Source organism: Penaeus vannamei, chromosome 10 (genome assembly GCF_042767895.1).
Source record: "Penaeus vannamei isolate JL-2024 chromosome 10, ASM4276789v1, whole genome shotgun sequence".
Lineage (NCBI taxonomy): Eukaryota > Metazoa > Arthropoda > Malacostraca > Decapoda > Penaeidae > Penaeus > Penaeus vannamei.
The window spans coordinates 22414914-22438310 of record NC_091558.1 but is presented as its reverse complement, the minus strand read 5'-3'; the positions used below and the strand labels follow the sequence as shown (position 1 = coordinate 22438310).

Below are 23397 nucleotides of genomic sequence, written 5' to 3'. Positions count from 1 at the left end.
TTGTGTTGGGAGGGAGTAGATGTGGGAGTATTAGTGGTATGAGGATGGATATCGGAAGGATGGGTAGTTGGAGTTGAAGGGGATGTGTTGTCTCGGGAGGGATTAGGAGGAAGGGGTGTAGGGGTGCTGTGAGTAAGAGGGGGATGGATATCAGGAGGATGGGTATTGGGAGGATGGATATCGGTGGTGGACGGAATTGAGGGGGTTAGGTTGTGTTGAGAGGGAGTAGGAGGAGGGGGTGTACGAGGGGGATGGATGTCAGGAGGATGGGTATTGGAAGGATGGATATCGGTGGTGGACGGGATTGAGGGGGTTAGGTTGTGTTGAGAGGGAGTAGGAGGAAGGGGTGTAGGGGGAATATTGGTAGGAGGGGTATGAATATCGGCAACCATTTCAAGTGTGGAAGGAGCATGAGTTATGGGATCTTTTGTCTCAAGCATATAGCTTTGAATGTCATCCATTGTTTCTGCAGTGGAATTGGTTGGAGAGTTTTGTGGGAAGGTAATTGTTTCTGCAGTGGAGTTGGTTGGGGAGTTTTGTGGGATAAAGGTTTTCTTATGAGGGGGGGGAGAGGAGACTGGTGTCTCAGGAATAAAGGTAAAGGTAGGTGGAGGTGATTGTGCTGTAGGGGAAGAAGGGTTAGAACGTTTAGTCTGTCTACTGCGGGTAGTGCGGGGAGGGAGAGGAGGTGGTGTTGGGGCTGTAGTTGAGATTGGAGCTGTGGTTGAGATTAAGGTGTCTGGGGTTAGAGTGGTAAAAGAATTAGTCTGAGGGATGTAGAATGTAGAAGTGGAAATGGGGACATCTTGGGGTGGAGGGGAGGGGCTGAGCGAATGATGTTATTAGAGTATGGAGTATGGGAGAAACTTTGTCGACGTGCTTCCTGTCTGGCTTCACGTAAAGTGAGACCATTTTTGTATCTGAGAGTTGCTATCTCAGATTCAAACTTGTAAGTGGGACAGCCTCTATAAAATACATTATGGGGCACGCAGCAGTTAGCACATGTTCGTGTTTGTGCTGAGCAGCTTGATCGATTATGACCAGGTTGGGCACATATGGGGCATCGATCTGTGGAACGGCAATGTTTGGCAGGATGTCCAAAGCGCCAACAGTTTTGACATTGACGGGGAGGGGGTTGGTATGGTCGAACAGAGAGGGATTGTCCACCAGTGTAGGTACGTAAGGGAAGGTCATGTGTACGGAAGGTAATTTTGGCAATATTGGTCGGATTCTTTCGTTGACCTTTAGGAGGAATGGTGTAGCAATGTACTGATTTCACATCTTGGTCTTTGAGGCATCCTAATAAGTCTTCTCTCCACAGTCTGACCAATCTTTGGTATCGACTGGGCAGTTTGCTGGGGAGAGAGAGACAGTTCCGGTACAGGTATTAAGGGTTGGGTGAGGTTCTGCAGGAATGGGGTTGCCAGAATGATCAATTAAATTTGATAGTGCTAGAGATTCAGTTTCTGATCTGACTGTTACAAGACGGGAGCGATCGCGTCTGGTATAGAAAGAGACCCTGCCAACTTGTTTTTGGAGGCATTGTTGAAAGAGAATAGTGTTGCCTGAGTAAGGAGCTGTAGAAGGGATCACGGAAAATCGGTCCCATTTAGCTGGGCTACACAGAATATTTAAGATATCTGTAGGGTTGGTGGTGGTGGATGGTCGGGGACGTGTGGAAGAGGGAGTATTACGGAATGATGGAGAATAAGGCTGTAAGGTAGTAATAAGGGACGATTGGGTGTTTGATGAAGGTTGCGGGGTAGAGTTGATGAATCTGAGGGTAGGAAAGTCTTCTGGAGATATGAGTCTCTGCTTGGGTGGTTAATGCACTAGTAGGCATTGAGGAGTGGGTAGTAGTTTCAGTGTTCGGAGAAGTGGTCAAAGGAGAGCCTGGGTTGGGGCTATTTGATAAAGGGGCTAGCCTCATTGCCTCTAATAAAAGAATTACATTTTCATTACCGGTCATGGGGAACCTTGATTATATAAAAAGGCTTAAACGGTCCACCTCCTTTCGCTACTGAAGGTACGGGCTAAAATTAAATCGGGAGTACCGTGCCCATAGTTCCCGCAGGCCGTTCAGGACTGGCACTAGGTCAGCCTTTCATCCTCTCAGCACGGCTCTCACACCTTAGGAAGTAGATAGTAGAAGGGGATGGAGAAGGGACGGAAACAAAAGCTGGAGAGGGAAAAGATCATGCAAAATTTGTTGAGTCGAGGGCTGAGGCCCTAGGCAGGGAAGATCCCTGTACTGGGTCTCAGTCTTCGTCTCCTAAGCGCCCCCCCCCCCCACGACAACGGGCAAGGGATTGAGGGGGATCCAACCCCCAAACTCATCTTTAATTTATCGGTTTATTTTTGGCGATTCTCCACTTATGTCCACTTTTTAGTTAAGATTTTTTGATGATGGGTTTAAAGTCAATGTGTGGAAGGGAAAATATGGCATTACTAGTCCGAGAGGTAGCAGCCTTCGCTTCTTGGTCTCTCTTATTTCCATTTTATAAAGGCTTAGAAAAATGTTTTTTTTATTGAAAAATATACAAGACATGATTTGGTTACATCCTGTAACAAAGTTTGTATTTAACCGATACACATATTTACTTATGGCAATCACATGTATAATTGGTATCGAAGAGACCGGCTATCACTGTCCTTTGTGGTTCATGACTTATGTATATGGCTCTGGTAACAACGCATATTCAGTCCCTTTTTAAACTATATAAGAAATACATACAAACATTTTCCAGGAAAGAAACACTCCTGCAGTAGTATAATATATATGGTTGTCACATTGTTTTAAAGAATACAACGAAATACTCATATATAATGTATTTCATATCGAATCAGTACATAAAATATTGAAGCTATGAATTTATGAAAAGACATGACAAAATTCTGTTGAACATGGGTCAGTGTTAATATGACCGACCAAACAGGGTATAGGCCTGTGGCTTGTCCTTGCAAGAAGGGTGGATACACGAGAGGCGACTCACGTCTCCCGGCTGTTCGAAAGGAATGCAGAGTCCCTTTGCACCCATTGCTGGTGCTCCTGGCTCAACTGCTTCCTCTCGTGCAGAATCCTTCTTGATGGCGTCTTCGCATTCTTCACGGCCACAGAAGGGTGCAAGCAAAACATTACCCTTGTCCAGATTGCCAGTGAAATCATTCCACGAGGTTACCTGAACCTTATGGGAATCAAGATCTGCCTTTGCTCGGTTAAAGAGGCTTGACTGGATATTGTTGAGGAGTGCATTGATTTCCTGCCCCGCAGTCGCACGACTCACAGCCTTCTTCTCCCCCGTGTCACGACGCACCGCAAAAACCTCGCCTGCTGCCACTTCTCGCGGGCCAAGTTCCAGTCTCAGAGGAACACCTTTCAATTCCCAGTGGTTGAATTTCCATGCTGGAGTCACATTGTCCCGCATGTCACAGCGTGCTCGAACTCCACAAGCCTTCAGGTCTTCTACCAGTTTTTGGCAAGCTGCAATCAAGTTGGTCTTATCATCTTCTGTGGATTTGGCTGTGATTCCAACAGGCATTATAACTGCCTGAATGGTGGCAACTCTTGGGGGTAGCACCAATCCCTTATTGTCACCGTGAACCATTACCATCACACCAATGGTACGAGTTGTAAGACCCCAGCTGTTTTGGTAGACATATTTTTTCTGCTTTGTCTCAGGATCTTCAAACACAATCTCAAACATTTTAGAGAAGTTTTGTCCCAGATGATGAGATGTAGCTCCTTGAATTGCCCTGCCACTTGCAGAGATAAAAGCTTCCGTGGTTGTGGTGAAGTCACCTCCAGCAAATTTCTCTTTCTCTGTTTTCCTGCCTCTCACGACAGGTACGGCCAACAATTCTTCATAGACTTGGGTGTAGAAATCTAGAATCTGGTAAACCTCTTCCTCAGCTTCAGGTTTAGATGCAAAGGCAGAGTGCCCCTCCTGCCACAGGAACTCACGAGTCCTTAAGAATGGTGTGGGTTGCTTGAACTCCCAGCGTACAACATTATTCCATTGATTGAGACGCATTGGTAGATCACGGTGAGACTGGATCCACTTAGCAAATGCTGGATACATGACAGTCTCAGAAGTGGGACGGATGGCAACAGGTTCTGCCATTTCACTTGATCCTGACCTTGTTACCCAAGCTACCTCAGGTGAGAAGTCTGCAATGTGGGTCTTTTCCTTCTCTAGGGCATCACGAGAGACAAAGATGGGGAAATATGAATTCTCCACACCCAAGTCCTTAATCTTTTTGTCAAAGAAATCTTTAATAAAGTCCCATATGGCATATGACCAAGGCCTCAAAATGTAACATCCTGAGACATTGTAGTATTCAATCATCTCTGACTTTGTGATGACCTGGGAGTACCAATCAGAAAGATTTTCTTCCTTTTTAGCTTCTAGGCCTAGCCTAGTCTGTTTCTTCATAGTATTATCATCTTGCTTTGCAGCTGCCTTGGTGGTCTTAGTTGGTGACTTTTCTTTTGATTTTCTACCTTCACTAGGTGTAGCTGCAACCTTAGCACCAGCAGGAGCAGCTGTTTTGGCTCCAGCACATGGGGCTGATGCTGCTTCAGCAAACTGAGATAAATCTATTTCAGGTTTCCAATCCAATCCACTTGCCTCTTTAAACTGTGCTTTAAGTGACAAAAGTACATCAACTTCACCCTTAATTTTGTCCTTGTCTGCCTTGCTTGCCTTCAACTCTCGAACTTTGTCACCCTGAGCTTTGATCTGGCTATGGATTTCAAGGACCTTTCCCCCTTTTCCTGAAGTGCCCTTATCTGAAGGTGACCCAGCAAACTGTGAAATATCAATGTCGGGCTTCCAGTCAACATTTACACAATCTTTAAATTGTTGCTTCAAGGCTAAAAGCTCATCCACTGCTTTCTTTATGACATCTTTCTCGGCTTTACTTGCCTTTAAGGCTCTTACATTATCCCCTTGTGTCTTAATTTTATTGTGGAGATCTAATGCTGCACTTGCAATTGCTGAAGCTGTAGCAGTACTTGATGTCACAGCATTTACTGTCCCAGCAAACTGTGAGACATCAATGTCAGGTTTCCAATCAATATTGGTTGCATTTTTGAAATCTTTCTTCAGACTTAAAAGAACATCAACTTCAGCTTTAATGGCATCCTTATCAGCTTTACTTGCTTTTAGAGTCCTGACCTTCTCACCTTGAGTCTTAATCTTATTGTGAAGTTCTAGAGCTTGGTTTCCATCACCTGCAATAGGAGCTGGAGTTGGAGCTAAAGCAGGGGCAGCAGCATTGGCTGCAAACTGAGATATGTTGATGTCAGGTTTCCAATCGACATTAGTTACCATCTTGAATTGTTTCTTTAGTTCTAACAACACATCAACTGCTTGCTTGATAGATTCTTTGTCAGCTTTGTTTGCCTTCATTTCACGAACTTTGTCACCCTGTTCTTTGATCTGGGCATGAACTGCCTGGGCAGACTGTCCACCAACAGGTGCAGAACTCTCTAGAGCAGAAGATGGAAGTACTACATCAGGCTTCCACTCAATGCCAGTTACATCTTGAAATTCCTTTTTCAACTTCTTCAAAATCTCAACTTCAGCCATGACGACATTCTTGTCTGCTTTGTTGCTCTTCATCTGTCTAATCTTATCACCTTGCTCTTTAATCTTATTGAGCAGTTCTGCCCCTCCACTAATACTAGTTGTCCCAACCACTGGTTTCACCTCCTCCTGTGGACTCTTCTCTGCCTTTTTGCCTTGTGCACTCTTGCTCTTTTCCTTGTCACTCATTTTAGCCAGTTTCTTAACAGAGGCTGCAGTTGCCACATCCTTGGAATGACCATCAGGAATAGAGAATAAGACAACAGGTTTCTCCTGGCAGCTACTGAGACTAGCTGGTTTGTATGACTCATCTACACGGAAGAAGCCCTTCCTCTGCAGCTGGATGATCTCTCCAACTTTAAGATTCTTCAACTCATCATCTCCAACCATCTTGACCTCAGCACGTGTGTTGTGGCCAATGAAGTCCTTAAAATCTTCATCCTTCCCCAACACACTCTTGTTGACTAGATGATCGAAGTACACACAGACAACAGGAGTAAAGGTGGTTTTATCTGTGTCAGCTAACCATGTCAGCTTCAAGGTCTTCCTGAAATCTTCATTACTTAGATCAGCCACAGCATCTACTGACACTATTTTTCCATTAATATTATGAATTTTTTTGATAGTGATGTTGCCCCAGTTGATGAAAGTAGCATTTTCCCCTTCCTTGAGTTCTGCAGCATCAACAGGCTCAATGAGAACACGTGGTCCACGCCACACTGTTTTGTTGCCAATGGAAGGATCCTTAGGGTGCTTTTGGGCTACAGTGGACTCCTCTTTAACTCCTGCAATGTTTACTGGAACAAGATCTCCTTGTAGTGCTGTGTAGCGAGGGGCAATACGATCAATAACTTTTTTGTTGAATGCCCATATTTTGTCCCATTCCATGTTGACCACTGATCGGGATGATCCCTGGGCAATTATAAAATCTTTCAGACCTTGGACAGTCATGCCTCTTCTTAAAATACCCCTCACAGTTGGGAACCTTGGATCATCCCAGCCATCAACATATCCTTCATCCACAAACCATGTAAGTTTACGCTTGGACAGAACAGTGTTGTTCATGTTTAGGCGCGAATATTCATAGATATGCAGTGGTCTTAATCCCAGCTTTTCAATGAACCAGAAGTACTGGTCATCACGATCATGGTATTCTGTTGTCCTCAGAGCATGTGTGACACCTTCAATGCTATCAACAACTGGGCAAGCAAAGTCATATGTTGGGTACACCTTATACTTATCACCTGTCTTTGGGTGAATTTCATTCTTGCATCGGTAGATTGTGGGGTCACGCATACATCCATTGTTACTCTTCATGTCAATCCTTGCGCGAACACAGCACTTCTGTCCATACTCTGTACCCTTCTTCATTTCCTCCCACATGCTGAGATTTTTCTCAATAGAATTGTTGTAATTCTTGCTTTCCTTTCTCTCTTCACGCTCCTTCTTCATGGTTTCAGCATCAGTATCATCACAATATGCATGGCCTTCTCTCAGCAGTTTCTCGCACAGCTGAATAAGCAAATCAAAATGATCAGAAGTATTAGAAAATATGTCAGGTTTGATCTCTAGCAGATCAACATCCTCAAGAATGACCTTTTCATAGTGTTCTTTCTCCTTTGCAGGATTCGTGTCATCAAATCTCATGATCAGTTTTCCCTGAAACAAAATAATAGGATAAATTAGATTTTGAACAAACATCAATGTATGTACTTGCTTAATCCATTAAAAATATTCATTTTCCTTTTCTTTTAAAATAATGTATATCTCCCTTCCAATCAATAAACACAAATCAATTTTGTTAATTTACTTTCTTTCAGAAAAATTAAATATACACTTTCATTCTTTTTATCTTGAAAAGGTATACCATGGTATTACCATCAGTGTCAATTTTGTTAAATTTTCAACCTTACTCTATGAACAAATCTCATAGTCAATTAAAAAAATCTACACTTTCTAAAAAAAAATAAAATGAAAAAACTCACAAAATACAAACCTTAAATGCCAACTGATAGTACTGGTTGAGAAGAGCAGCCTTAGCATGTCCAATGTGCAAATACCCACTCGCTTCAGGGGGGAATCGCACCACAACCTCCCCCATCTTAGCACCTGGCAGCTCCACAAACTTTCCCCCTTCTTCGGGTTTCTTAAAAGGCGAGGAAGTGGGTGCTGCTTTGGCCACTGGAATGAGGGCATTCCTAACCTCTTCTGGTAGTGTTGTGATACACTCAGAAACCTGTGGGTCAAAGGTTGTTGAAGTTCATCAGGTGTTGTCGCAGCGAATGCAGGTACTCTAAACACCAATTGTCTAGATCTATTAGTTTTTATATACAGTAATAACTGCTAAAATCAGACAAACTATACATTAATGCCTTGTCCTGACTTAAAACTTTTAAATGTAAGTCAAAAACTGCTAGTATGGCATCTGCTTATCATACTAGTGATGATCATGATAAGATTTCATAAATTTCATAGAAAAGACCCCACTGGTACTAGCTTTGGTGGTTCACATTCTTACAACACTGAGTGATGAACCCAGAAGCGGAGACAGCACTTTTGCTACTTATCCACACAGAATTAAAGTAAAGATTATTTATCTCACCCTCATGGAAAAATGAATGTACTAATATTCCATGTCTCAAAGTATTCCTGTGCTAAAGTTTCTACGAAGGAAAGAAGTAAAGAAGATAGATTGAAAAAAAGAGTGGGCAAGTGAGAGAAAAGGAAAATGAGAATAGGAAAGAGAAATTAAGAAGGTAAAATGAATGCTGGAATCCGAAACAAAGCATGAAAGATTTTTTTTTTTTTTATCAGAACAAATAGAGTTGATGTTTCAGACTCTTCTACTCCATTGGTCACCTTCAGCCATCCATTACAATTGTATTCTAATGCCCAGGGATGTCCTAGATGGATGGCCTATCAGTTCCACAAGAAAGAAACAATTATTATATGAGGGAGGGAAGGAGAGAGGGAGAGAGGGAGAGAGGGAGAGAGGACAGATATGACCTTAGTTTCCACAATAATTCACATAAATCATAAGAATGTTGTCAACCCATCTACATATATAAAGCATTATCTTTAGGCACATACAAGTATTTATCTGTTTATTACTTCTGTATAATTAATGTTTGGAACAAATGAATGAATAATAAAATTTTCAAACAAATAGACTGATTACTAACATCTAACAAGACTTTTATCGGGAATGCAAATTATCCAGCAAACAAACAAGCAACTAAGAGGTTTTGTAAAAAAATTGTTTTAATTTCTATATAAAAAAATACATGTATTCATTTCAAACAAACACTTGTTACAATAAAATTAACATCACACTAAAAGTCACAATAACAAAAAAGAAATTAAGGATTATTTTGATGGAAATTTTACTGAATTTTTCAAAGCTAACATGTCAACTAACTGCTCAGCTAACATTTTAGCTTAACCCAATGCTGACAAAAAATGTTGCATTCACTTTAGTATTTTGTTAAAATATTTCTGTAATTTGAAGATAACCAGAAGTACTGGTCATAAATGACTTGACTAATTGACTAATTGACTCCTTTGTGGCTGAGCACTGGCTCTGTCAGTGCTTAGCCACAAAGGAGTCAATTAGATCTTGTGACCTTACCTTTCATTGAAATAGCAAGAAAATGCTTTTTTTACTACTGCTATCAACATCAGCATTGTATTACTATATTGTTATTGACATTACTAACAGCAGTATTAAATAATAGAAAATATTATTGAAAATCAAGGAAGAGGGTAAACAGGTGAGACAGGTAGTTCTTGTTATTGGCTTACTGGTGACTTAGTACTTGCGCACATGCCATCCCCAGCAGCAAATCATGTAATTTTGTTGTATCTTATATTGAATCATGGCTAATTCTTCAGATGTACAGGTATTCAAAGTCAGTCTTTAATCAGTTTTCATTCCCTCAACACAAAACTAAACCCTTCCCCTCCCATGCAGTATGGTTCCCTTAATGAGCAGTATAATAACAAAGGTTACCTGTATTGATAATGTGTATAATATTTAGCAAAATTCTAAGATCTCCACTATATGATTCTCACTGGCCCTAAGAAAACAGAACCTGGTCTAGCCAAAAACATTTAAATTCTTGCTCTCCTAGCTTGACGTACAGCAAGCTAAGGTCTCGGTAATCCATGGCTTATGTCTGATTCCTGAGCTTGATGCTAAAAATTATACATCTTGAGAAATTTTAGAAAAAAAATGGAAGTAACTAGATACAGAACCATGAAATAAATAATCATATGAAGTTGTTCTTTACCTGAGTTTCAATGGAGTTGTGCCAACGCAGCACATGTGTTGGTGCTTTGTTACTGCTGACAAGAGATCTCCAGGCTGCATTTTCTGGAAAGCAATACAAAGTAATGAGTCAATAACCCTGAAGATTTAACTGATGTGACATTCTCATCCTACAACACTCATTGTAAAGCAAGATATATATTTTGAACATCTAATGTAAATTACCATTTCTCAATCTGAATTCACAGAATACATCTTACTGTAGAGAGCAGCGAAGACTTCTAGGTCGGCTACAGTGACTTGCTTTCCAACAAGCACAGATGCAGGTGCCAAGGCCTTGTCCATCTGGCTTAATGTGGAGCTGATGTCACCTCCACATGAAAGGGGGCCTGAAGCAGTTGACAGCCAGTGGTCTACCTGCAGAGTAAATATTTCATTGGTGAAAAAGGCAAAATGCAGAAAATATTAACAACTAAGTTTTGTAACCATTGGGATCATTAAAAGTACTGAGTCACCAAGACAAAATAATTTTATCAAAAGAGTCAACAATACAAACAATAATGATATCAACACAACAAGTGAATGCTCATATGTTACCTCTGTGCGATGCAGAATGTGAGACGGATACAAGTTGAGGGATGGGTTGACACGTGCCACATGGCGAGAGATGCCATGCGATGATGAGATGCTAACATTTTCTGTAAGTGTCAGGCAGGTGTCCTTGCCCCACTCAACTTGTACTCCTGCCTTGAAGCATGTCAGGAGTGCTCCTGCAAAAAAAAATATTGATTATTTCCTTTTTCCTCTTGCAGATTGTGAGCACCACATGAGCAATAAATAAATGTGATTGTTTAAAATCCTAACAAACACTACATACATGATGAATGAAAGGAAAAGTTAACCCAGTGCCGACGGGTAAAAATTTTGGCAAGTGGACATATGAACGGGATTGTTGGTGCGCATCGGCAGTTTCCCCTGTTTGCGTACAGCTCAATCAGTAGTTTGCGAGCGACATTTAGCACCTTAAAGCTTTATTTTGATATAATTTATAAAAATATAAAAATTTTGAAGGTTTACCTTCATTATAGGTGCCATTGCCTAAAATCTTTACCATATAAATGAAGCCACTACTACTGGAGAAAAAGAAACTCTGTGTGACAAGCCAGTGGCGCGGGAATGGGCATGATACATTGCCATCCGTGTTTCGGTCCACAACAGCCATGGCATGTACGTATATGCCACCCATCGGCTACGGGTTAAAATGTAAACCATTAAATATTGCCACTTAAGTTCATATATAAAAATGAGTTAGAAAAAATGAATGAGTAAGACAAAATGGAATGGCATTCACCAATTGATCTAGTATTAATAGTTTCAGTACATGTATTATACTATATATAGCTTTAGTAAATAAAGTTCATTGTTAATAACCCCACCCTAACAACCTTTCTCACTCTACATGTCTATGTAATTTCAATCTATGATGTATATGAACTTAAAGCAAGAAAAACATGTATCTGATGATGATCTAAGTATTACTTTCAGCATGACAAAATAATAGGTAAGTCTAATGTTACAATGCAGTTACAGAATAGATTTTCAAAATAGATTATCCATGACCAAATGAACAATATATAAAATCACATGTGCTGATTTTTTATTGTCTAATCAAATAGAAAATATCTGTAAAGAAAACAAGGTCTAGAAAATGTATAAATGTACATATGCTATCTGTTATAATTTTGTTTTGTGAATTACGTTTATAAATAGATAACTTAAGTCACCAAGGCCTAACTGTCCTCACCTGATTTTCACATTCTTATATTTTTGCAGATGTTTTTAAATACTATTAACCTCTACAATCCTGATGACACTATGGTCTCATCATGGAAAAATCTGGGTGGAGGGCCGGGTGACATGAACATGACATCATTAGGCAAAATATACTATGAACAATTTAATATAAAGCACAAATTAACAGTAGTGAAATGAGGCAGAACTAACTGATATCACTGCATTTAGGCAATTTGGGTGCACCATGAAATACAAGATATAGCTAGAAAAATAATTCATTTGTATAATTTACTCAAAATAAACAATTACCAACAGTAAATTTTAAAAATCCCTATTTATGATAATGAAGTGTCATACCATAACCAGACATCAAAATGTTCTATTATTCAGAAAAGTACGATCTTTGCTGCAGAAACTACCCCAGACCACAATAAATTGGGTCCCAATGGTAGGGGAGGGCATGACGGATCCCAGAGAAACTACAGGGGAAAATATGATGGAAAATGAGTTGTGTTGATAATTCAGGCAATGAAAGCCACTGTTTTATCAAATAAGAGTGTGTGTCCCATACAACCTCTTTTAGGGATCCTCAATGCATTCACAAGAGGATGGAACTGCTTATATGATGGGGAATATACTAACTTTTAATATGATGATGTATATATATGGTCTAGTGCAGGGGGTAAAGTCTCTACATTGACAAAGACACTCATGTAGACTGCCAGGAAACATGACTGGAGTGTGTACATCTGGGGACTGATGGCACCTGAAACATTTTTAGAGACACTGATATAACCAAGAATTCATTGATACTTTTTCCTTGTTTATGGCATTACAAATTGTGAGTAATTTTTTCTAATAATTCTTTCAAGTGGGTCGTGATTTTGGTATCACTGAATTCCTCTCACACATTAGTTTTAAAATATAGAGAAATTATAAGAAACCCCTGAAACCCCCACATTCTTGGTCCCAATTGCAGGGGAGGGCATGAAAGGTAACAGGGGAATTGCGGGGTTAAAGATGAATCTGTCTCTACATTGTCAAATGCAGGGGCCTGTGCCCCCTGCAACCCCCCAATGAGGGGCTTCCACCCCACATTCACTGCAGGAGAGTGTAAAAGACTGCCATGCTAGAGCACCATTGCAAAGTCTGTCCAGCACTCTCTCCTGTTGTGAATACATGGATGAGTCTTTGTTTTCATGGGCAGCAGCCCCTCCATTAAAAAAAAATAGTGACTGATTCTGTGTAGATTATTTGTATTTTACCCCACAATTTCCCTGGTAGCTTTCATACTCTCCCATGCTAATAAGGCCAAGTTTGTTGCTAATGGGGGGTTGGGGGGTTTCTGTGCAATAGAACATATTTGCATTGTAGATGGTGAGAGGAATCCAACAATGCCAACATCATTGTGATCTGTTTGGCAGAGCTATTAGAAGAAAATACCCAATTTGTGTTTGCAGGTTATTTCTTGTACCGGTGACTGCAACATTAAGTCCTTTACAAGAATATCACTGTCGATATGCGCTAGCTTTGTGCATCTATACTATAAAAAATCATGTCGTTCTATCCTGCCAAGAATATGTATTCTTTGTCATCCAAGGTGGGAGTTAGGGGTTTGCATGAAGAGTAAAGTAATTCCCTATTACCACCATTACTAACCCAGCTTGGAAAATGCAAATGCTCGCAGTGAAGCTGATCTTCAATAGTTTTGAGTCGCAGTATGATCAATTTTGCTTGCACCCACTTTCCTTTCTTGCAGATATTTGGACTCTTTGATGAAAAACTATAGCTCTCGCTTCCCATATATGTCATTGGTCGCTACATCACGTCGCCAAAAACATATTTTCCAAGCCGGTTACTAACCATATCCTATATGGTTAATCACATTCTAGAGGTCCAATGACACTTACCCAAGGCCAACGCGAAAAACTTGCGTTCACTTTTGTATTGTTTTGTTTAATGTTTTGTACACCGATGGCTCTGCCAGTGCTTATCCACAAAAAAGTCAGTAGATCTTGTGACTTCACCTTCCCTTGAAATAGCGGGAAAACGCCTTTTTCCTATGAAACATTCTCTTCACATTGGTATGTATAGCAAGATGGTACTGCATTCACACAGTAATATAAACCAAATATCTTTATATCTGGAAACGTCAAACTTTCACATTAGCGCGTTTCCGGCCACAAGTTTTGACAGGAGGATTCCCAGCCATTCAGAGATAGAAGGCCGGCGAGATATTTCTTATTTTTGGTGTTGTATTGATTCTGGGTTACGACTAAACAATCGCAATGAAAAAGAAATAGACTATAATAACTATCGCAATTTGATATCTAAGCCCATCGAGTCTCCCAAATACCAAAGAAAGTGATTGGAAACAAAGCGATCAGATCCACAAAATAGACCGACACACCAACCCAAAGAAAGCAAAAGAAGGTTTGGTATTTTGTTATATAAATGTATTTGATTTATTGTTTACAGTATGGATGCAACTCCATTTTGCCGTACTTATTGAAGGGAAAAGAATATGTCCCAGGGGGTGTTGGGGGGCATATCCCCCCCAACACCTGCCAGGCAATGCCCAAAGGGCACGCCTTGTCAAGGCACCTTAAATTGCTAGGTTAGGTTGGATTATTTAAAAAAAAAAAAAAAAAAAAAAAAAAAAAATGGTCTTATGAATTTTCTTGATTGATGGAATTTGATGTATTTTCATATTCCAGATCTTTTGATACCAAATTTATGGGGGTTCCCACATGGGAGGCAATGGCCCCCGCAAAAAAAAAGTTTTTTCAATTTTTTTTCACGTCTGTACAGAATATCCCTTGTCCCAGAGGATTATGAAATATGCCATGAAAAAAATGTGATTGAATATCAATGAATTCCTAAAACAACTACGTATCCTACATATCGATTTAGTTTCCTCAGAGAGAGAGAGAGAGAGAAAAAAAAATTATGTTATGGAGGGACAATGAATTGTTTCGTTAGAAATAACTGTTCAGAAAACATTGATAGATCAAAAATATTTTGATTTTGGGTCAGAATGGTCGAAAATGAGTTATGGTCAGTTTCATATTCATATATGAGAATAGAATTACCCATGTGAATATAAATTCTTGCCGCTGTGTCAGTAATTTTCACCTTTACACTCTCACTGTATAGGAGCGAAAATGATGCATTGTATAATGACATTACCTAATGAAATGGATCACAGGAAGATAAGTGTCTTATTATAACAGTTTTATCCCAAAGTGAAAGATTTATGATATGAATGACGAAGAAAAATGGAAAATAATTAGGCGACTTTTCAAATTTCTTTCCCATAAAATATAATAGATATGATTCGATGTTGACAAATTCATCATACAAAAATGTTTAGGGTGTGATGCTAATACTGAGCAGTTACAAGTCTGTATCTCTAAAAATAAACTCGCAACGAATAGATATTCACACGGATTGGGAGCTCGTCCATGTTCAAGGCCGGCTTGCAGGGACCCATGCGACAAAGCTCCAAGCGTTGTCACCGTTTTAGACTTTTCTGATTGCAGTAGTTATACGTATGTGCTTTCATTGAAACTAAATAATGGGTTAAACATCATTATGTTATTATAAATCCATTTTACAAAAAAATAATAATAATAAATAAAATAAAATAAAATAAAATAAATATTGTCCCTCCATAACAAGTACTTCGCTTGCGACTAAACGTTTATCGCTTGTTTTGATGTGGAATCACGTGGTTAGACGATGCAGGAGAAGTAATACTGGAATAGTAATAGAATAAATAGATAAAATAAATAATTATGGACATAATGGGTATATGCGCCTATGCGCATATACACGTGTACATTTACAATAATTTACATGTGTATACACATGTAAACGAATGTATACACAAGAAAACATTAAAGAAAGAGGCATAAAACATGAAACAACTGATTTTATATAACGGTCATATTATATTGGGTGTGGATTTGCCCCTTTTCAAGGGAAGTCATTTGTTTGTTTCTTTCTATAACTCGGAGACTAATGATCATATCTTTACCCATCTCTCACATACGTCATAACTTTGTTATTATCGAGTTGTGATGGAATACCCATAGAAGAAAAATTTCCTATTTTTGTTTATTCCTTCAAATAAAGGTTAAAATTTCCTTCTACATAGTGAAACTAAAATGATTCCCCTAAATTTATGTCACGGTAACAATAGAAAGGCCGTATAATAAAAAAGACGAGCTAAACTTTGTCTGACGGACACTGAATGAAATACCGCTAAAATAAACAAGCGCAGCTCGCAATGCGTACAAACCTGATATCCGATACACAAATTTTTCACAAAAATAAAATGTTATCCTGCTAACCAAAATAATGAAAACAATATATCAAATTAATTCCCACCTCTCCGCTTATTCGCACGATGCAAATTCATTAAAAAAATTATCAAATAATAAGTAATTGTTGAAGACCGCGATGCAACCTCCCAGAGACTAAGTTCCAAACATGTGTGTGTGTGTGGGGAGGGGGGTGGGGGTACCTCCCCTCCAAAGGGGGGGAGGTGATCCTCCCAGAGCCTAATTTGCTAGGGGGGAAGGGGGGAGGGATGAGGGGGAGAAATCGAGTTTACAAAGCTCCGTGTGGGGGAGAGGGATGCACGATGTCAATAGCAACCTGTAAATGTCTAAATAAAATAAATACCACTTAAACATCTATAAAAATTGTAATTATAAGAAAGACGAGCCTAAATTTATGTCACGGCAACAATAAAAAGGCCATATAATAAAAAAGACGAGCTAAACTTTGTCCAACGGACACCGAATGAAACACCGCTCGAGTAAACAAGCGCAACTTGCAATGCGTACAAACCCGATATCCGATGCACAAATTTTTCACAAATATAAACTGTTATGCTAACCAAAATAACGAACACAAAATATCAAATTAATTCCCAGCCCTCTGCTTATTCGCACAATGTAAATTTATTTTAAAAATTATTAAACAACATACATTAACAAGTTGCAATTGACATCGTGCATTCCCCCCCCCCCCCTACGGAGCTTCGTGAACTTGATTTCTCCCCCTCATCCCTCCCCCCCTCCCCAGTAGGAAATTAGGCTCTGCGAGGACCACCCCCCCCTTTGAAGGGGAGGTACCCCCCCACACACACACGTTTGGAACTTAGTCTCTGCGAGGGTGCGTCGCGGTCTTCAACAATTACCTATTGTTTAATAATTTTTAAAATAAATTTACATTGTGCGAATAAGCGGAGGGGTGGGAATTAATTTGATATTTTGTTTTCGTTATTTTGGTTAGCAGGATAACATTTTATATTTGTGAAAAATTTGTGTATCGGATATCAGGTTTGTACGCATTGCGAGCTGCGCTTGTTTATTTTAGCGGTATTTCATTCAGTGTCCGTCAGACAAAGTTTAGCTCGTCTTTTTTATTATACGGCCTTTCTATTGTTACCGTGACATAAATTTAGGGGAATCATTTTAGTTTCACCAGGGGGCAAATGTGTCGCGCGGGAGTTTTTAACCGTCATGAAATGATGACCAACAGGGGGAAGAAGGGTCGCGCAGGAGTTTTAACACATTATATGGTATCGCCACATGCGCCTGACATATTTTTCTTATTATATGCATGGTCGCAGCAATGGAGTTCCTTTTAAACAATCACATGTTATCATGTGCGTAATAGGTAAGTTTTACCACTGTCCTTATAAGTAAACTATTACCATTCATGGTTAAAGTCAATGCAAGTAATCCTCCGCCACGTGTGATAATAATTTTGAATATTTATTTGTTGACGCGCATTGTAATGCTTGTTTCAACATATTGTGCATGTCATGGGAAAGTTGATTATCGACCAATATCCATAACACAGACTAGTCTTAACATAGAAAATGGAAGCCATAGTAAACAGTTAACCGGATACTTACGTATTCGTGAGAGCTGTCATATGGCTTGTTAAATAAACAATGTGTGATATATATTTTGGGGCAGCTGAAAGACGGAGTGAGGGAGCAAGAGGGAGAAAGGTTAGTCATTGCGTTAATAACGCGCACTGATACTTCTGGCTTCACCAGAGAGAGATGACATTACTGAACGTCAGGTCTTTATATTTGCATGTGCAGACCAGAACCCGTATATCAAATTTAATAAATATACATAATGTTTAATACATCACACATTATTAGCGCTAAGAGACTCTCTGAAAGAGTAAAAAACTCACAGTACAATATCACTGGTTTCTCCCCGCTGATACACTAATAGCACAGTCGCTCTTCATTGTATTTATTTTCTATTGTGGCATGTAATTGGCCTATTTCTTACCCCCCCCCCCCTACTTGTGTAACAGTTACAAGTGGCAAGACCTTACTTATTGGACATTGAATTACTTATATTACTTGGCGGGTAAGTGTACATGGAAAAAACAGTGCAAAATGGAAAGGAAGTGCGATAATTGTGCATGGAACTATTTAGACTTCATTAAAGAGTTTCATAAAGAAGACGATAAGCGTTTCCAAATTTTAAGAGAGCACGGGGTATTACCCACCAGTGTACATATTGTGAATAACTGTGCAAATACAGAAAAGAGCAGCACTTGTGGTATTGCGGCCGGTGAAAGATGATCACTAAAACTATGCGCTGCAGAAGCTACGCCTATTCTATCAGCGATTATGCCAGCACCTTCCTTCAAGGCACACATCTATCACCATCAAAAATTTTAATTTTTGTTAACCACTGGTTGCAAAAATTCTGGAACCATAAAACCATAACAACGTGCCTTAATTTTTCAACTGCCACAAGTGTGGATTGGAGTAGCTTTTACTCGGAGGTGACAGAGAATTGGCTAACAAATCAGAGGCCAATAGGTGGTGCCGCCGTAATTGTCGAGATAGACAAAACATTACCTGTGCACCGCAAATACAATAGAGGGAGATTACTTAAACAAGTGTGGGTATTTGGTGGGATTGAACAAGAACAAAAAAAAAAAAAGTTCATTGTGCCACTTACAAACAACGATGATAGGAGTGCAGAAACGTTCGTCCCCTTGATCAAAAAATACATAATACAAGGTAGCACAATGATCAGTGATGGCTGGGCAGCCTATTCACATTTAAAAGGACACGGCTATATCCACAAAGTGATAAACCACTCAGAACATTTTGTGGATCCAAAAGACTCAAGTGTCCATACACAAACTATAGAAAGACTTTGGAGGGACTTAAAAGAACGGACCAAGATCCTGGCATGCGAGCTGACTATCTCCATTAGTATTTTTCTCGCTACCTATTCATTCGTGAATACAAGGAAAGTGCCCTCCACAATTTTTTTTTTGGAAGCTGCCTGGCTGTATCCGCCCTAGAGTGAGAAGAGGGAGTTAACCCCCGCCCAAGACCCGCTAAATGAGGCGGACACCTCAGATGCAAGTGACTCAGAGTAAGGTAGGAATTGGTGAAACGTATGTATTCGCGGTATTTAATATTTATATTCAGGTGTGACATTCCTATGATAAACAGTAAAAGAATGTTAATGTATATATATTTACAATAATCATAATATAACCATAAATTCCTTTAATTAATGAGCGCAGGATATGGATAAGTAATGCGTACCGTAACATCTAGTTGAGTAATAGTTTAGCCCTTGGTATATCGTATATAACTTATCGAAAAAGACTCATATCTTAAATGCATGAAATGCCAACAAACAGTAACGTGCTTACCAAGTTTTTATCACCAAACTGCCTAATTGGCAATTACAAGACAGTAAAAATCAAACTCCTAGCCAATCACAGTTCAGAATGATGTCATGTTTCTCTGACCAATCATAACTCGTATACTATGGGTACCTTTGCCTTCCACCAAGAAAGCTTCAGTCTGAAACTTGCCGGTGTTCAAGATGGTTAAGGTCTATGCCGTTGAAAGATCCATTGTACAAAGCCGGTTGAGATGGACCAGCATATTTTTCTTTAAAACAAGAGGGAAGTATATTCCAAATAACAGTGCATCGTGTTATGCGAAATGCTCAGGCAAAAATAAAATATCGTAATTGGCATAGTTGTGTATCATGATCCAGCTAAACGATATTTTGTCGCACTAGGGGACGAGTTCAAAGGAAAAGTGGTTAGAGGACATATATCATGATAGTATTGGCCATATTTGGGCCGTTTTCAGATCACGTCCACACCAAACGGCAAAAAATGTGTAAAAAATGGTAAATATTAAGTCTCCGTTATGTTAAATTGCGCATATAATGGCGTGTGGTGCCTGATCTGACAGCTGTGTTTTTATTTAGACTTCTATCTAATTTTTCTATCGTAATAAATTTCTGAACACGATTTACAAGGCTTTTGAGATTTCAAGATATATATTGCAGAAAGGTTTGAAAATGTGACCAATTTGCGTGCGAGACATCTTGTACGTCTTGTCATTTAGTGTGTGCGGGGAGGCGTGTGCGTGCGATCGCACATCTCATATTACGAAAACAGCCGATTGTCTTCCAAGCGTCACGCAGCACCGTATATTTGGCATTTACTGATAAATGAGGCCGCTCCAGCTTAAACTCTGTTGTATCCCATTATATTTTCCCGGCTCTATAAGATGGCGGTGTCCATTGACATCTATCGACGCATGTCGCTGTAAATTGTAACCAGGGTTGATTTGAAGATTTTTACTTTCATAACGTAAATAATTTCGGCAAGTTGCATTCATTGTAATAATGCAACGGCTCGCGATTTTGTTTAAAGTTTAATTTTGAATTTTAAACACAAATATAAAAGACAATATAATCTAGTTACCCCCAGAGAATTGAATTTTCTGAAAATATTATGCGACTGTGAATCGTTGGAAGTAGCAAGACCTACACTTTTGTAGGTCTTTCTTTTTGTTTCTTTAGATTTAATGAAACTCGATAGAGAATAACGGTATGTACATTATTAATTTTTTTTATTTTTCTTAAAATGACAGTGTAGGAATACATGACCGACAAATGGCTCAAACTTTTATGCTGTGTCGCTTACAATTTGATAAATACATAGTTATTTTTCAAATACTAACGCATTTATTAGATTATGGGAGACTTAATTTTTAAATAGATATCAAAATAATCTTGCATAAGCGTGAAGCATGGATCTCAACCCGTAGAGTTTAACACGAAGCTTTGTTAAAATTTCTTGCGATATACTTTGTTAGTTTTTGTTGTTAATCTCCCACATTGTTTCGTTGTACATATTATGAAATCTAAGCTCATTTTCTTAAGCAATTTTCGGCAGTTTGTTCCGAAACACAAAAACTTCATTTATTTCCTGAATCGGCCATATGCGCTGGAAAACGGCAACGGATTCACACTTTGAAGACTACAACATTAATCATCGGATTCAAAGAAAATATTTGCGAGGTGGGAGGGCTGAGTGAAACTGAAAAATTACCAATTTAGGCTCGTCTTTCATTTAACAATTTTTATAGATGTTTAGGTATAGGTCAAATTTCTGCCAGAAGCCTTTTAGACGAAAAATAACATATGCAAATGATAGAGCGAGTGATTCTAAGAAACTTATCTTCTATGAACTTCAACTGCAACTCAATAATAACGAAGTTTTAGATACATATGTGTCCATGCCATGAAGTACCCTCAATATTTTTAAAATCGCCATCCGATATCCTTTCCTTCCTTTTGTGAACAAAACAATGCTGTTTTTTTTTTTTTTACAATTATTATAATCATTGAGATTCATGCGTAGATAAAGCCCACATAACGGTACACGAAGCAGATTTTGTGTCTGTATCAAAATATATGACAATAGACCAGTAATACTCACATGATATTCAGTATTTACAATAACAAATCAATTTCTTGCTCTGCACAAACCGATGTGCCTCACCCATATTACGAGCAAGAGGGGCCTGAAGAAATGCGCGGGATTTTCAAAAATGTTATCGCCTGAATTGCGAACGAAACATTTTGAAATATTTATTCGACACTACATATATCATGATAGTATTGGCCAAGTATAACTGGGGCAGACAGGTGAGCCACGTGTGGGTCTTTGGGGGTATTGAGCGTGTCAGTAAAATGAAATTTATTGTGCCACTCGTGGATGGTGACAGGAGTGCTGACACGCTCATATCCCTGATCAAGAAATATATAAAACCAGACAGTATGATATACAGTGATAAATGGGCTGCTTACCGAAACCTAAAACATCTTGGTTACAAACATCTGAGTATTAATCATTCTGAGAATTTTGTAGACCCACACGACCCACAACTCCATACACAGAACATTGAAAGATTGTGGCGTGATCTGAAAGAATGGATAAGGAAGCCCAGAATTAGATCGGAATATCTGCCGCAATACATCGCACGATATTTGTTTATCAAAGAAAATTCTAATCCCCCTTGCATTCTTTTTTTGTGGAAGCGGCATCATTATACCCGCCGCAAGGTGGGGCTCAGCAGGGCTCAGCGGGACCAGCCCCCGCCAACCCCAGTTCCTCTCGATGAGGGTACTTCTTCTGAGTGAATAAAATTAGGTAAGATATTTAAATCTGTACTTCGTTTTTTTTTCCCATTGTATTATATAAAACATTATTACGGAACAAAATACATGTTTTCGTGAACTCCGACGTACATTTATTAAGAATCGGCGATATCAAATGAATCGTGTGTGAAAGGGTAAGACAGGAACACCATGCTTAACTAGCAATTATTGGCAAGGTAGCGATTATGCTGTATGACAAACGGCGACAAATCCTGGCCTATGAAAACTGAGGAAAATGACGTCAGTATTTCTCGACCAATCAGAACTCATTATTTTCGGAAAGTGTGCAGCCGGACAAAAAAAAAAAAAAAAACGTTCAGTGTCTGTCTGTCAACTGTGTGAGAAGGGTTTCGGTGTGAAATATTTGAAAATAGAAAGCCGGTTGAAATGTTGGTAAATCACTAATTGCATTTATCTGCAGAAAAACTACATAGAAGCGCATAGAAGGGGGCTCTAGCATTATTCCCATCGATAAACTAATGTTAAATGTAATGTGCGACAGCAATAACTGAAAGAGCGGCGGCTCCATGGAGGACGCCATATCCATGCTGCGCAGCGCATTCCTGCCCGATGTGAGCAGCGCCGCAGGTTTTACGTAAAATTGAAAATTATGAAGAAATGAGGTTAACCGTTTGTGTGACGCGCAGTGATAGAGGGAAATGGACACCGCCATCTTATAAAGTGGAAGAAATAGTAGGATATATTATAGGTTAAGCTACAGCGGGCTCTTATTCACCTATTAATGATGAAAATGTAGCTCTCTCTTCAGGCTCATGGGAGTTCCTTCGCGGCAGACATACGCGGCGCATGCTCAGGATATTGGCTATTTTTGTGTAATCAAGATTTATCGCTTTTTTTATTGTGAGGCAACCAGACAAAAAGTAAGCCCAGATTTAACCGCACAATAGTAGACTGTAATTATATTGGTAATTTTCTATATTACGTCCGCATGACCGATATCGACGATTTTGGTATCGTTGGATTCCTCTCACTCTCCACATTGCAAATATATAGTTTTTATTGCGCGCTAACCCCCCGTTAGCGACAAACTTGGCCCCAATAACAGGGGAGGGCATGAAAGGTTCCAGGAAAAATGCGGGTTAAATAGCACTAATAATATAACGCACAGTGAAAATAACCATGGTTATTCACATAACTTTCCATAATAACCATGGTTATTCATATAACCATGGTTATTCATATAACTTTC

General features: G+C 39.3%; 1 protein-coding gene across 1 annotated transcript in view; it reads right to left on the bottom strand.

The window, feature by feature from the left end:
- Positions 1–2814: 2814 nt before the first annotated feature.
- Positions 2815–23397, bottom strand: part of GluProRS (Glutamyl-prolyl-tRNA synthetase) — a 22598-nt gene continuing 2015 nt past the window's right edge. Inside the window, exons 2-6 of the mRNA XM_070126456.1 lie at positions 10453–10625; positions 10116–10272; positions 9878–9960; positions 7585–7824; positions 2815–7247 (exon numbers count right to left, since the gene is read on the bottom strand). Of these exons, the coding sequence (XP_069982557.1) occupies positions 2916–7247; positions 7585–7824; positions 9878–9960; positions 10116–10272; positions 10453–10625 (4985 nt within the window). The 3' untranslated portion in view covers positions 2815–2915. The remainder of the gene's footprint in view (positions 7248–7584; positions 7825–9877; positions 9961–10115; positions 10273–10452; positions 10626–23397) is intronic.